Raw genomic sequence first — 13,311 nt, forward strand, 5'->3', positions numbered from 1 at the left:
AGTCTGACTGAATTCAGCTGTTCCAAATCATTGTTTGATGGTGTTGGAGTTTCCTGTTGTGCTGCATGCACGTCGCAAGTGTAAGTCAAAATAGGTTTTTCTCTGTTTATCAAACTAGTGTTGATTTAGCCGTCAGTAATTTTCTCCTTTAAGATTTTAATTATATATTCAAAGCCAAAACAAATGAAAATACAAGTTTGAACACATATGGCTTACAGCCTGGTGCCTTATTCTGAACTCCTCTTAAAAAACAAACCAAACAAACATATTTTGAGTCAGTAGTCACCTTTCTTTTGAAATACATAGGATGCTAAGATTGTTTTTTATAAGTGATACTTTGATGTAACAGACAGGTTTTGTTAGTCCAAATGACCATCCTTTCCTTAAGTAGGTCGGATGAGCTGATCTGAGTACTTTATGAACTCGGATCAACTCAAAACAGCCATCTCCAGGTTTTTCAGGGAATTGTCAAAAAACCATATATAGTCTATAGCGAGCAATCATATGTTGTTAATGTCTGGGAGAATGTGCAGACTGCTGTGAGCTACAGTAACTCAATAACCCCTCGTTGCAACAAAGGTATGCAGAAGAGCATCTCTGAATGTCCAAAACATTGAAACTTGAAGTAGATGGACTGTTGCAGCAGTTAACCACAGTAAACTGAGGCTCCAGTTGGCGCTGGCTCACCAACATTGGACAGTGGAACTATAGGAAAATGTTGCCTGGTCTGATGAGTTTTGATTTTTGGATCAGAATTTAGCGAAAACAACATGAAAAGATCCGTCCTGTCTTGTATGAGTGGTTCAGACTGGTGCTGTCACAATGTAGGGGATGTTTGCTTTGCACGTTTTGGCCTCTGAATACCAACTGAACACTGTTTAGATGTCACAGCCTACATGGTTATTGTTGCTGACCACATTTATCCCTGTGAGACCACAGTCTTCCAGAAGCATAACAAACCATGTCACAAAACTCGAATCATCTCAAATTGGCTTCCTGAACTTGACAGTGGACGTGCAACTGTGCTGCTATGGTGGCAGTACGAACCAAAATCTGAGAAGGGCAAGCAAAGAATGTAGGATTTCTAAAGGACAAAGGGGTTCCAACCCAGTATTAACAAGGTCTACATGAGTAAATGTGTAATTAAAAGGTAGATCATTACAATGACTGATGGATATAAAAATAATATGTACATTATGAAGTGCATACCCAAACCTTTGGCCCTGTATCCTTTCTCGTGCATATGGCAAAAATTGAAAGTTATTTCATTAAAAAAGACTCGTCATGCTCTGTAACAGGATATTTTAGATATCAACAGCCACAAATGGAAAGTCGTAAAACTTATCTTAAGTCCTGGAAACTAGCTCAGAGATTTTTGATTAGTGACTGTATATCAGGGATATCCAGCTCCAGGTCTCGAGTGCCGGTGTCCTGCAGGTTTTAGATCTCGCCCTGGGTCAGCACATCTGAATCACATGATTAGTTCATTAGCAGGCCTCTGGAGAACTTCAGGTCATTTAGCCATTTAAATCAGCGGTTCAGGACACAGCACTCGAGGCCTTGAGTTGCCTGTTGTATACAGTGTGGATTTAGTTCCTCAAAACGTAAATACAGAGTAGCGATGAAGTGATTCATCTCGCCTCAGAGTCAAGAGCCTCTAGGGCTGTGATGACGAAAACTTAACCTACACATTTGTTTCCATTTAAGGTTGGTGTGGTCATACAAATGAAAATAGGACTCACACAGACATACATGCCCACATAGATGTAAGTGGAGGATGATTTTTGTAACACATTCTGCTGCTTGAGTGATGTGTTCAGCGAAGGTGCCGCAGCCACATTTACCACAACTGCTGTTTTGAAGTTTGCCCGTTGTGCGAGTGCCTCAGTTTGACATACTGTCTCGCAGTATTCGAGATGCTGTTTGGGCACTGAGCCCTATAGCAATTATTATAAACCAGGAGAAAGGACAGATCTTCTGAATCAACTGTAATCTGTATTAATGGGTATCTGCATTAGAATTTGTCAGCAGGAGGCTGAAGTTAGGTACCAGATGCTTCTTGCTTCATTTGCATTTGTAGTAAAAGTTTTGCTGATCAGTAATGTCGCAATGACTCTAAACGGTCTTTGTGGACAGCAAGAGAAACATATTGATGACTGCACATGAAACAGCAAGTTTTGGTATACATAGACTCTTTATTTACCCTGAAGGAAATTTACATCCATTATCCAGATATCCACCAGCTACAGTGGCAGCCACTAGAGATTTTAATGCTCCAATAATGCTCTGTGGCATGTTGTCACACTGCTGAAGTCTGTCTAAGTTAAGGTTTAGCAGAAAATTGCAATCTATACTTTTTATACTCAGGAATTGTCCCTCACTTCTGGTTGATTTTTATTTCACTGTTAGAAACGTAAGGTTGGTTTATCACCTTCAGAAATATTCCAGGGGTGTTTCTCTCAGATGGAGCTGAAGATGGAGCTCTGCTTGGCCCTTGTGTGATCAATGATCTCTCTCACTTAAAGAAATAGACACAGTAAAATCGTAATACATGAAGTGACTCCTCCTGTTTCTTGGGAATTCAAGTTTCTGTTGATCTGTGTTTTGCTATCATTTTACATTGACAACACCCTTCTGAGTGTCTCTTCTACACAGTCATCACATTGTATTAACTGGTCACATGGGTTGGGTAGTGACTTGCTGCACAGTCGGGTACGGCTTTTCAGGTGACATTCTCTGCAGAATAGCTAAAATGCTTTGCGGGAAAATGCCACTCCAGTTCGTCATCATTATAAGTTGTTCTCCGAAAATGTCTGACAGAATTGTTTCAACACCTAAACAAAGTGGCACCTTATTAGTATGGCAGGCCCATGACACACAAGGCAGACTCACAGTCGGTCAGCCGACAAGTTATTGAGGCAGTAAAATCAGCAGTGGAAGTGTGGGGGTGTTGCACAGCACGGGCCAACTGTCAGCCAAAAAAAGGTTTCAGAGAAAGTCTGTAACTGAGCTCCAAGAGGAGCAGTGTCATACTGGGCTGTGTGCTGAAGGTTGTTGTTGCAGACTTTTGTTAAATTTGATTGCAAATAATTTATATTATGTTTGTCCATTGTGTTATGTTGTAATGCAAAAACGACATTCTCATTATAAAGTAGTGTTTCCAGTTAATACTTGTACAGCTGCTGTTATTGTGTATATATTTATTTAGATTTAGATTTCTTCATACATTCTTATATAGTTCTATATTGTGTATTTTGTTGTACAGTTATTTTATTTTCAACTTTAATTTATATATTTATCTTATTCTTCCCAGTTAAATTTACCCTTCATTCTAATTTGTGTTGTACAGTTATTTCATTTTTAACCTTAATTTATATTTTATTCCTTCCTAGTTAAATTTACCCTTTTTAATTTTTCATATTTATTTCCTTTCTTATTCATAGCCTTTTCCTTTTTTGTTTTCTTTAGGTCACGAGCAGTTGTCCAAGCATTTCACTGCATATCGTACTGTGTATGACTGTGTACGTGACAAATAAAATTTGAATTTGATTTATTTTAGTGAATGGTCAAGACTAAACATTATTTCACTGTTGTATTTGTTGGAGGGCTTTGATGTCTACATGCTCTCAGAATATGTTTAAATTATGAATATGAAAAGTCCTGCGTTGAACCTAATTTCATGTTTAAGAAAGTGTCCGACATAATTCTTTGGATGCTGCAAACTGAGCGTGCAGCTTTTAGCCTTACACGCTCAAGTGCTTTACAAACTATTTAGGAAGCTAGCTATCAGTTAGCTTAGCACAAACACTGGAAATATTTGGACTCATGGTTTGCTTAGTTTTTACTGTTGAGTTCACTGACACTGAAGCGTGTGCACTCTTGCTGCTAGAGGTTGACTTGTAGCCCATTTGACAATCATTAGCTGTAAAGCAAAATGCCAATTGTGTGACTTTGAAGCCCGTGAAGCCATTAACAAGTGTTTCTTTGTGGAGCTGGCATGCTTTCCCTGTGCCTGTGGGGGTTTTCTCTGGGCCTTCTTCCTACACACCAAACACATACATGCTAGGTTTTTGATTCTAAATTGACCATGGATGTGGAGTAGACAAAGTGCTTGGAAGTATACAAAATACAGCTCTTTATGAAGGTATGGTCAAATGTGGTCGAGGACTAAAGCACTTTGAGAGGTTGGTGCAACTGGGGGGAAATGGATGTTTTTAAACACAAGAACATTTATATCTGTTTCAGTTTTTACAGGCTTTTAATCCTGCTGTCCTAGCACCTCATCAGGTCATTGTGCTGTGAAAATTGGATTACAAGCTTGAAATATAATCACGTTTACTTCTTATTCTTGTTAAATTTCAGTGTACTAAATATGTACAAGTATACCAAAATGAATAAAAATGAGTGCAGCATTAAATATGGCAGTTTATAAGGAATGTAGATAATCAGGAGTCTTTAACTACCAAACAACTGTTTAAAAAAATAGACACTGAGGCAAAATGAAGTGTAAGCAAGTGTTGCTGCTTGTTTGTACCTTTGTGGACCTGGTTAGTCCTGTTGATAAGGAGTGGTGTTTCTCACTCATACATCTTTCTCTTGTGCTTTCTAGTCAGGTTTCGGCTGCCTAAAGGCCTAGTCTGAAGTTAAGGTGTGTGGGGGTGTGTGTCTGTGTGTGCGGATTTGTTGCAAGGGGGCTCCAAAAGAGGCGGTCCTGATGCTGCCTAACCTGTTTGCCTGCATTATAGGTATTCAACTGGCAGCTTCACCTCGTCCTGCCCACAGAGCAGCAGTGATACACTGAAGAGGAGACATCTGGCCCTAGGCTTTCCTAAGGAGACGGTGTCTTTGGCACACGGTAAGTCCATCAAATCTCAGTTTGGTTGTTATGGCACAATCTATGATTGGAATAAATTGGAGGAGATTTGATAAAAAAAAAATACCTTAATGTTTATTCATTTCAAAATCTAAAAATTGCATTTCAGTAAAATGTACATTGTAGTTGGTATAGGTTCATCTCTGTACTTCACATCAGTTACATTTATGTTTTCATTCGAGTACTGAGACTGACCCCCGTCCTCTCACAGACTTGGGTGGAAAGTCTGAATTAATACTGAAGCCATTTAAGGATGAGGCGTTTGCTTATGTTTTGCCTCTGGTGTCATTGATTTTTTTTTAAATTGTTGTACTTGTATGTCAGCACCAAACTGCAGAGTTTGTCTAGCGTAAAGATTTTAAAACAGGTTGACCACAACTGTGGGCATGCCAGACTCTGCTGTCACTGGGCTCACACCCTGTTTGATTGAAGTTGTTTCTCAAAACGTTGCCACCCTGGATACACCTATTAACGGCAATGCAATTAGTTTTTTAAGAAGTGTCTTGTGACTTCACTGCCTTTCCTGTTTGTTGCTCATCGCTGGTTTGGGGAACCATAAGGTAGAGCCTAAAACCACTGCCCAGTTTCCTTGCAAGTCAAGAATGCCTGAAACAGCATCGTTGAGCATATGACTACAGTTTTCTGAGCTCTCACTGAAGAATTAGATTTATCTACTGTCATCTGGTTATTACCTGGTTAGTAGTTTCTATATTTAAAGAAAGAGAACTCCTGGGATGGACTGTGTTATTACCAGTGGGTGTTGGCCAATAATAATCAATTAGCAGTTAGTTTTGTAAGTATTGTTTTTTTTTTTTTCATAAGTCCTGTTTGTTTCAATTTGAGTGACTGTTTTTACCACATCTGATTTCTTTTTTGAGTTGAATTTAAAAGCATGGTGTTGACGATCGTCTGACTCTTAGCTCTGCTGGACAGTATAAACCTGATGAAGCAGACGCTCTTGAGTTTAGGGTTTTTATCACAGCATGTCTAAAACCTGCTCCCTCATTTTCTATTCGACACTGCTGCAAGTGAATTACGTTAGTGTTTATATGCGAATGTGTTGAGGTGTGGTCGAATCCAGTGTGTGTCAGTCAGAATGCATCCAAACCAACTGGTTTAGATGCCTACATACACCTTAACAAACCTGGCAAAGGCTTTAGATTCCTGAAGTGTGAGACAATGTGGTTTGTGGGCGTCAGAGTTTCTCTGTCAGTTCAGAATCAGGAAAAAATAAATAAAAGTACCAGCTCTTCTTTAAAGAAACAAAACGCGTTTCACTTGTGTGTCTTCATGTGGATAGTATTATCAGGTATTACAAAAATGTTATTGCACGGGTAGAAACAGTGACACACTATTTTTTAGCTGCACCTACAGTATACCTAAACCAGTGTTTTTATTAATAAGCTGAAAGCTGCATGTTGCTGCATTGTTTGTGATGAGAGATCAGAAAGAGTACAGCTTTTAGAAAAAATAAAATGATCTGATTTTACTTTTACCTACAAAAACGACATTCAGCATTGCTTCCCTGCATCTTACTTAGTCGGTGTCAGCTTTAAGTAAAAGCTCCCTCTGCTTTCTTTTGTGTTTCACAGATAATATTGCTGTAGTTCCCACATTCGCTTGAATTGTCATATGAATTCTGTGATGTGGATGTGCATGTAATAGAAATAATGGTAAGTATAACAATGTTAGACATACAGTGGCTGACAATCATACACAAAAATGTAAACATTGCCTGATGTAAAAATCTCACACTGTGTATTCTAACCACTGTCAAAGGACCAGGACAGCAAGAGTGCAAGCTTCTCAGAAAGCCTCGTGCTGGATAACGCTGAGAAAGGAGTTGTTGTTGCAGGAATCAAAGACAACACAATCTCTCCAAAAAGTGGTAAGATAAACATTTCAGATTCATTTTTGTTAGTTTTGAAAATTCAATAAGCACTAATAGAAAAAAAGAATGTGACATTATTTCTGCTCCTTTCAGGAGAAAGGTTTGTTGCAGCAACAATACAACTTGGTAAACTTGAGAAAAACGATGTGGAGAAAATCTTGAAGGTGCTGGAGCCGTACGAAAGCAACATAAATCTTCTGACAGAGAAGGACTTGAACCCCGGTGTTGACCTTGGCTCTTTGGGAGTAGGTCTCAAAGATTCGGCAGCGGTAAGCATCAAGCTGTGGGGAACATTTGGTTTATGTTATTATAGGAAACACCATAAAATCTGTTTTTATTTATACATTTTTAAACCTTTTTGTGTATGAGAACTGTTGAAATATTGACTTTTAGTATTTCAATAAACTGTCAAATCACAATATATCTGAAAAGATATCCAGTTAGACATTAAATCCTTTTTCTAAAAACTGCATATGTGAAGCCTAAAATCCCCTACGTAAAAATCTTTTTCTCGAATCTGTTACCAAAATTAAGCAATAGTAAGCATATCAGTGCTTTCTAAGAAGACGGGTCAGTTTGCTTATTTCAACATACAATATATATATTTTACTGATGCAAGTGACCTAATGTATGGGGACGTTTTGTGAGGTGGTGGTGATTTACTTAATCTAGTCCATCCTATTCGTCCATGACATCTTCTATTTCCCATTTCTACCCCCACCTTGCTGCAGTGCAGATGAACTGGACATGATTTGTGCTGCTCAGAATACAATTTTGGTTAATAGTCATAAAGTTAGTGCTTTAATTTTGTTTTTTTAATTACCAACAGATATTACAGAAGGATCTATCGCTGGATGCATCAGCTCAGGGACCAACCGTTTCCCTTGATGGCCTGAATGGAAAGCTTAATGATGCACAAGGGTTGGGGGTAAAAATAAGTGAACCGACTCTTAATGGAGACCTTCCCAGTCTTAGCCTAAATAAGCCATCAACTGCTGCTGGTGCCACATTTAAAATGCCCTCCGCAGGGCTTACAATGCCAGACATAAAATCAGATTCAAGTGGAACCCTAGAAGTACCTGATATCAGTGTCTCAGCTCCCAATCTTAACACTCCCATTGCAACACTAGACATCAACAAACCAGAAGTCGAAGGCAAAATGAAACACAAGGCCCCGAAATTCACAATGCCACACTTCAATCTACCTGATCTTGATGCACCAAAAGCAGACATTGATGTCTCTGGTGATCCAGGTCTTCCTTCAGTCAGTGGAAGTATGGAGAGACCAGACCTCAACCTGTCAGCTCCAAAGTTAGATTTGAAAAGTAATGATTTGGAGCTGAATGGGCCAAAAGTGGATTTGAATAGTCCTGATGTAAATGTAAAGGCCCCAGATGCTAATATTGAGGCACCCTCAGGGAAAATCAAGTGGCCCCATCTAAAATGGAAAAGTCAAAAACTCAAAGGACCAGATGCTGACCTGTCCACACCTAATGCCAGCATTTCCACACCAAAGATTGATGGTGATCTAAGTACCCCAGATGTGAATGTTGGCTCAGCTCAAGCTGATATTAAAGGCCCTGATCTAGATGTTCAAACCCCAGATCTTAACGTTGATGCCCCTTCTGGTAAGATCAACTGGCCTCACCTGAAATGGAAGAAGCCCAAACTTGAAGGATCAAAAGCAGACTTGGACATGGATGCAGACCTAAAGAAACCTGATTTAAGTCTTTCAGCTCCAAAGATTGAGGGTGACATTAATGTACCAAATGCTGAGCTGAGTCTTCCAGAAACAGAGCTAAAGGCCCCGGGTGTAGATGTTCATGCCCCAGACGCTGACATTGATGCTCCTTCAGGAAAAATTAACTGGCCTCATCTAAAGTGGAAAAAATCCAAACTTAATGGGCCAAAAGCTGATATGGACCTCAATGCAGATTTAAGCCCACCAGATGCTTCAGTTCCAAAAATTGATGGGGAGATTAGTACACCTGACGTGAGCCTCAATTTACCCAAAGCTGACGTTGATATCAAAGCACCAGATGCTGACATAAATCCACCGTCTGGCAAAATCAAGTTCCCAACACTGAGAAAACCTAAATTCTTGGTTTCTGGGCCAAAGGTGAAAGCTCCAGATGTTGATGTTGATGTTGATGCTGATGTGAAAGCACCTGACCTCAGTCTGTCTGCTGAAGCACCTGATGCTGATCTGAATTTACCAAAAGCTGACCTTGATATCAAAGCACCAGATGCTGACATAAACCCACCTTCTGGCAAAATCAAGTTCCCAACACTGAAAAAACCTAAATTCTTGGTTTCTGGGCCAAAGGTGAAAACCCCAGATGTTGATGCTGATGTGAAAGCACCTGACCTCAGTCTGTCTGCTGAAGCACCTGATGGTGATCTGAATTTACCAAAAGCCGATGTTGAAGCACCAAATGTAGACATTGAATCTCCATCTGGAAAGATCAAATTGCCCACTATGAAAAAGCCAAAATGGTCAATCTCGGGTCCTAAGGTTAATGGTCCAGATGTTAATGCTGATGTGAAGGCACCTGACCTCAGTCTGTCTGCTGAAGCACCTGATGCTGATCTGAATTTACCAAAAGCTGACCTTGATATCAAAGCACCAGATGCTGACATAAACCCACCTTCTGGCAAAATCAAGTTCCCAACACTGAAAAAACCTAAATTCTTGGTTTCTGGGCCAAAGGTGAAAACCCCAGATGTTGATGCTGATGCTGATGTGAAAGTACCTGACCTCAGTCTGTCTGCTGAAGCACCTGATGGTGATCTGAATTTACCAAAAGCTGATGTTGAAGCACCAAATGTAGACATTGAATCTCCATCTGGAAAGATAAAGTTGCCCACTATGAAAAAGCCAAAATGGTCAATCTCGGGTCCTAAGGTTAATGGTCCAGATGTTGATGCTGATGTGAAAGCACCTGACCTCAGTCTGTCTGCCGAAGCACCTGATGCTGATCTGAACTTACCAAAAGCTGACCTTGATATCAAAGCACCAGATGCTGACATAAACCCACCGTCTGGCAAAATCAAGTTCCCAACACTGAAAACACCTAAATTCTTGGTTTCTGGGCCAAAGTTGAAAACCCCAGATGTTGATGCTGATGTGAAAGCACCTGACCTCAGTCTGTCTGCTGAAGCACCTGATGGTGATCTGAATTTACCAAAAGCCGATGTTGAAGCACCAAATGTAGACATTGAATCTCCATCTGGAAAGCTCAAATTGCCCACTATGAAAAAGCCAAAATGGTCAATCTCGGGTCCTAAGGTTAATGGTCCAGATGTTGATTTAGATGCTGGTGTTTCAACCCCTGACTTGAATCTCTCAGCTCCAAATATGGATGGTGAGATAAATGCACCAGATGTGGATCTAAATTTACCAAAAGCTGAACTGGAAGCCCCCAAATTTGATGTAGAATCTCCAGATGTTGACATTGAAGCCCCATCTGGAAAATTCAAATGGTTCCAATTCAAGAAACCCAAATTTGGCACACTGAAAGGTCCAAAGGCTGATATTGACTCTAATGTGACGATACCAGAGGTGGACCTCAAAAAGGCTGATGCAGAAATAAGTGCACCAGATGTTAATCTTTCTGCATCAAATATTGACGCCAATATCAGTGGCCCAGACCTTAACCTTGGTGGTCCAGATCTTGATGCACCTGATGCAAAGGTGAAGTTTCCCAAATTTAAATTTCCCAAACTCAAAGGATCACAAGTCCAGGGTCCCAGTGTGGATGCTGATTTAAAAACACCTCATATTGATGCAAGTCTTGATACACCAAAAGCTGAAGTGAATGCACCTAGTGCAAACCTCAGAGCGGAACCTCTCTCCTTGTCTGCACCAAAAGTTAATGGTGGTCTTGATGCGCCAGATCTTGACGTAAATTTACCGAAAGCTGATCTAAAAGGCCCCAGTGTAGACATTCAAGCTCCAGAGGCTGATGCCCATGCAGGAAAAATCAAGCTTCCCCAAATAAAATGGCCAAAGTTTGGCACATCGGCGCCAAAAGTGAAAGGACCAAATCTTGATGTTGATGCTGATCTACAACGTCCAGATCTAGGTCTGTCTGTTCCTGATGTAAATGCAAAGTTACCCAGTGCAGACTTGACAGCACCCAATGTTGAACTAAAAGCATCAGACTTGAGTCTCTCAGCCCCCAAACTTGAGGGAGACATTGGTACTCCAGGCATTGATGCTGGTCTTAAAACTGGTATTGATCTTTCTGCACCAAAAGTTAATGGTGGTCTTGATGCGCCAGATCTTGACGTAAATTTACCGAAAGCTGATCTAAAAGGCCCCAGTGTAGACATTCAAGCTCCAGAGGCTGATGCCCATGCAGGAAAAATCAAGCTTCCCCAAATAAAATGGCCAAAGTTTGGCACATCGGCGCCAAAAGTGAAAGGACCAAATCTTGATGTTGATGCTGATCTACAACGTCCAGATCTAGGTCTGTCTGTTCCTGATGTAAATGCAAAGTTACCCAGTGCAGACTTGACAGCACCCAATGTTGAACTAAAAGCATCAGACTTGAGTCTCTCAGCCCCCAAACTTGAGGGAGACATTGGTACTCCAGGCATTGATGCTGGTCTCAAAACTGGCATTGATCCCAATGTGAATGTTGGTTTGCCTGAAACTGATATCAAGGCACCCAGTCTACATCTGCCAAAAGCTGACCTCCAGTCATCTGATCTCAGCTTGAAAACACCAAATGTCAACCTTTATCCACCCAAAATTGGTGGTAGTCTCTCAGCACCAAACATAGACACGAGTATGCCAAAAATTGAAGTAGAAGCACCCGATGCCAATGTGAAATCTCCAGGTTTGGATGTCAACCTGCCAGAAGCAGACCTCAAAGATTCCAATATCCACTTGAAAACTCCAGATCTGGATTTGAATACCCACCTTGGTGACTTTAAAATGCCACATTACAATCATCCAAAACTTGATCTTTCAAGTCCTGAAGTAGAAGCTCCCAGTATTAATCCCACAGTTGAGGCTGGAATTAAGGTACCTGGAGTCAGCACAGATATGCCTACAACAGATGCACACATCTCTGTTCCTGCAGTAGATTTGAATGCACCAAATGTAGGTGATATTAAAGGACCTGATGTAGATGTGAAAGCTCCAGATGTAGATGCAAGTCTTGAGAAGCCCAAGATGCCACATTTCAAGATCCCAAAGTTTAGTCTTTTTGGATCTAAAGCAAAATCTCCTGAGACTAATGCCAGTGCAGATCTTGAGGGGAGTGGCTCTGACTCTGATGTGGTGGAGGTGGAGGTTCCTGTATTCAAGTTCCACAGACTGCCCCAAATCAACACTGATGGCATTGGAGGAATTACTGAAGCACTGAGCTCAATAAAATCTGACTTGGAGGAGAAGGATTTTGTTTTCAGTAAAGGAATCCGCTTGCCAGTAGTGAATGCAACAGCAAAAGGAGGAGAAAAGATTGACATTTTGGAGAGATTGAAAATCGCAAGAGAAAAGGCGTCCTCAGTGAATGTGTCGCCAACAGAAGAGAAAACTGATATTGACCTACAACACACTGGCGCAGGTCTTGATGCTAATACATCTACAGGTGCAGGAGATGCGTCTTTGGTCAGAGGAGGCACTTTCAAAGTAGACAAACCAGAGTCTACGCTGGGGCTGACCGTACCTGATATTTCTACATCAGATGAAAATGACAAATATTCACTGAGCCTTTCTAATATGCTTGGCCTTAATGTCAAGGATTCTGATGCCAACTGATCGTTCAAAGGTTGGCCTGATAAATGAAGCTCCAGTCCATAAATGTATGAATACATGCAGCGTAACTGATTTTCATGTTTTAGTTTGTGACATAAGAGAGACTAGCTGTAACTAATCCATCCATCTTGTTGTAGTTTTAATAATAATTAGCATAATAGAGTTCAGTTGTTGATACAATCTATGTATATTTTCCTGTTATTTATAAGCTTTTTCTAAATGTTAATTTGAAATTACTTTACTTTCAGTATTGCTTGTGATCACCATAAACTTTGTCTAGCAAGTGCTTTACTAAATATTTTAAAGGATAAATGAATTGTGTGAATGTGTTACTCTTCGTTCAATAAATCATTACAATGTCCAAAATAAAAATGTCCAGTAATTAAAGCCAGAGATGGTCTGTAATTGTTGAAACATCCCTCCATACAAGTGATTTAACCCACGGTCCATTCCTGCCATACCACTTGATATGATGAGTATAAAATTCTAACAACCTCATTACATTACATATAGGTAAATACAATGATTACTAAAATATGTGATACTCACGGACTTGAGGCTCTTGTATCAGGTTATGGAACACACCTTTGAGATTGTTCTGATATTGCAATTCAATATTTGAAAACAACAAAAACATTGACAAGTTTTTTTTTTACATGTTTATTTCATACTGATAAAACAAAAGCTCGTAAAAATACTTTGCATGCTTTTTAGTTTACAGGTTATTTTCTTTGGGTAATTTTACAAAAGGTGTTTGACTCCAATAAACTAATGTTTATA

General features: G+C 40.0%; 1 protein-coding gene across 4 annotated transcripts; it reads left to right on the plus strand.

The window, feature by feature from the left end:
- LOC113035276 (neuroblast differentiation-associated protein AHNAK) lies at positions 1-12,918 on the plus strand. 4 transcript variants are annotated; one of them, XM_026190743.1, is made up of 7 exons: positions 1-80; positions 4,746-4,855; positions 6,466-6,546; positions 6,653-6,761; positions 6,858-7,033; positions 7,594-10,642; positions 11,030-12,918. In XM_026190743.1, exons 3-7 carry the CDS (start codon positions 6,544-6,546, stop codon positions 12,532-12,534), a joined length of 4,842 nt encoding a protein of 1,613 aa, XP_026046528.1. In that variant the 5' UTR covers positions 1-80; positions 4,746-4,855; positions 6,466-6,543; the 3' UTR covers positions 12,535-12,918. The 4 variants fall into 4 exon arrangements, with proteins under 4 accessions (XP_026046528.1, XP_026046529.1, XP_026046527.1 ...); XM_026190744.1 differs by having other exon boundaries at positions 7,594-9,292; positions 9,878-12,918; XM_026190742.1 differs by having other exon boundaries at positions 7,594-8,908; positions 9,104-12,918.
- Positions 12,919-13,311: the final 393 nt, after the last annotated feature.

The sequence above is a fragment of the Astatotilapia calliptera genome, chromosome 13, assembly GCF_900246225.1.
Source record: "Astatotilapia calliptera chromosome 13, fAstCal1.2, whole genome shotgun sequence".
In the NCBI taxonomy this organism is placed as follows: domain Eukaryota; kingdom Metazoa; phylum Chordata; class Actinopteri; order Cichliformes; family Cichlidae; genus Astatotilapia; species Astatotilapia calliptera.

What these genes read in the sequence shown, in the direction of transcription:
- LOC113035276 (XM_026190741.1), top strand. An exon ending in CACAATCTCTCCAAAAAGTG is followed by an intron (nt 6,762 to 6,857) that starts GTAAGATAAACA and finishes TGCTCCTTTCAG; the next exon opens with GAGAAAGGTTTGTTGCAGCA. An exon ending in GTCTCAAAGATTCGGCAGCG is followed by an intron (nt 7,034 to 7,593) that starts GTAAGCATCAAG and finishes AATTACCAACAG; the next exon opens with ATATTACAGAAGGATCTATC.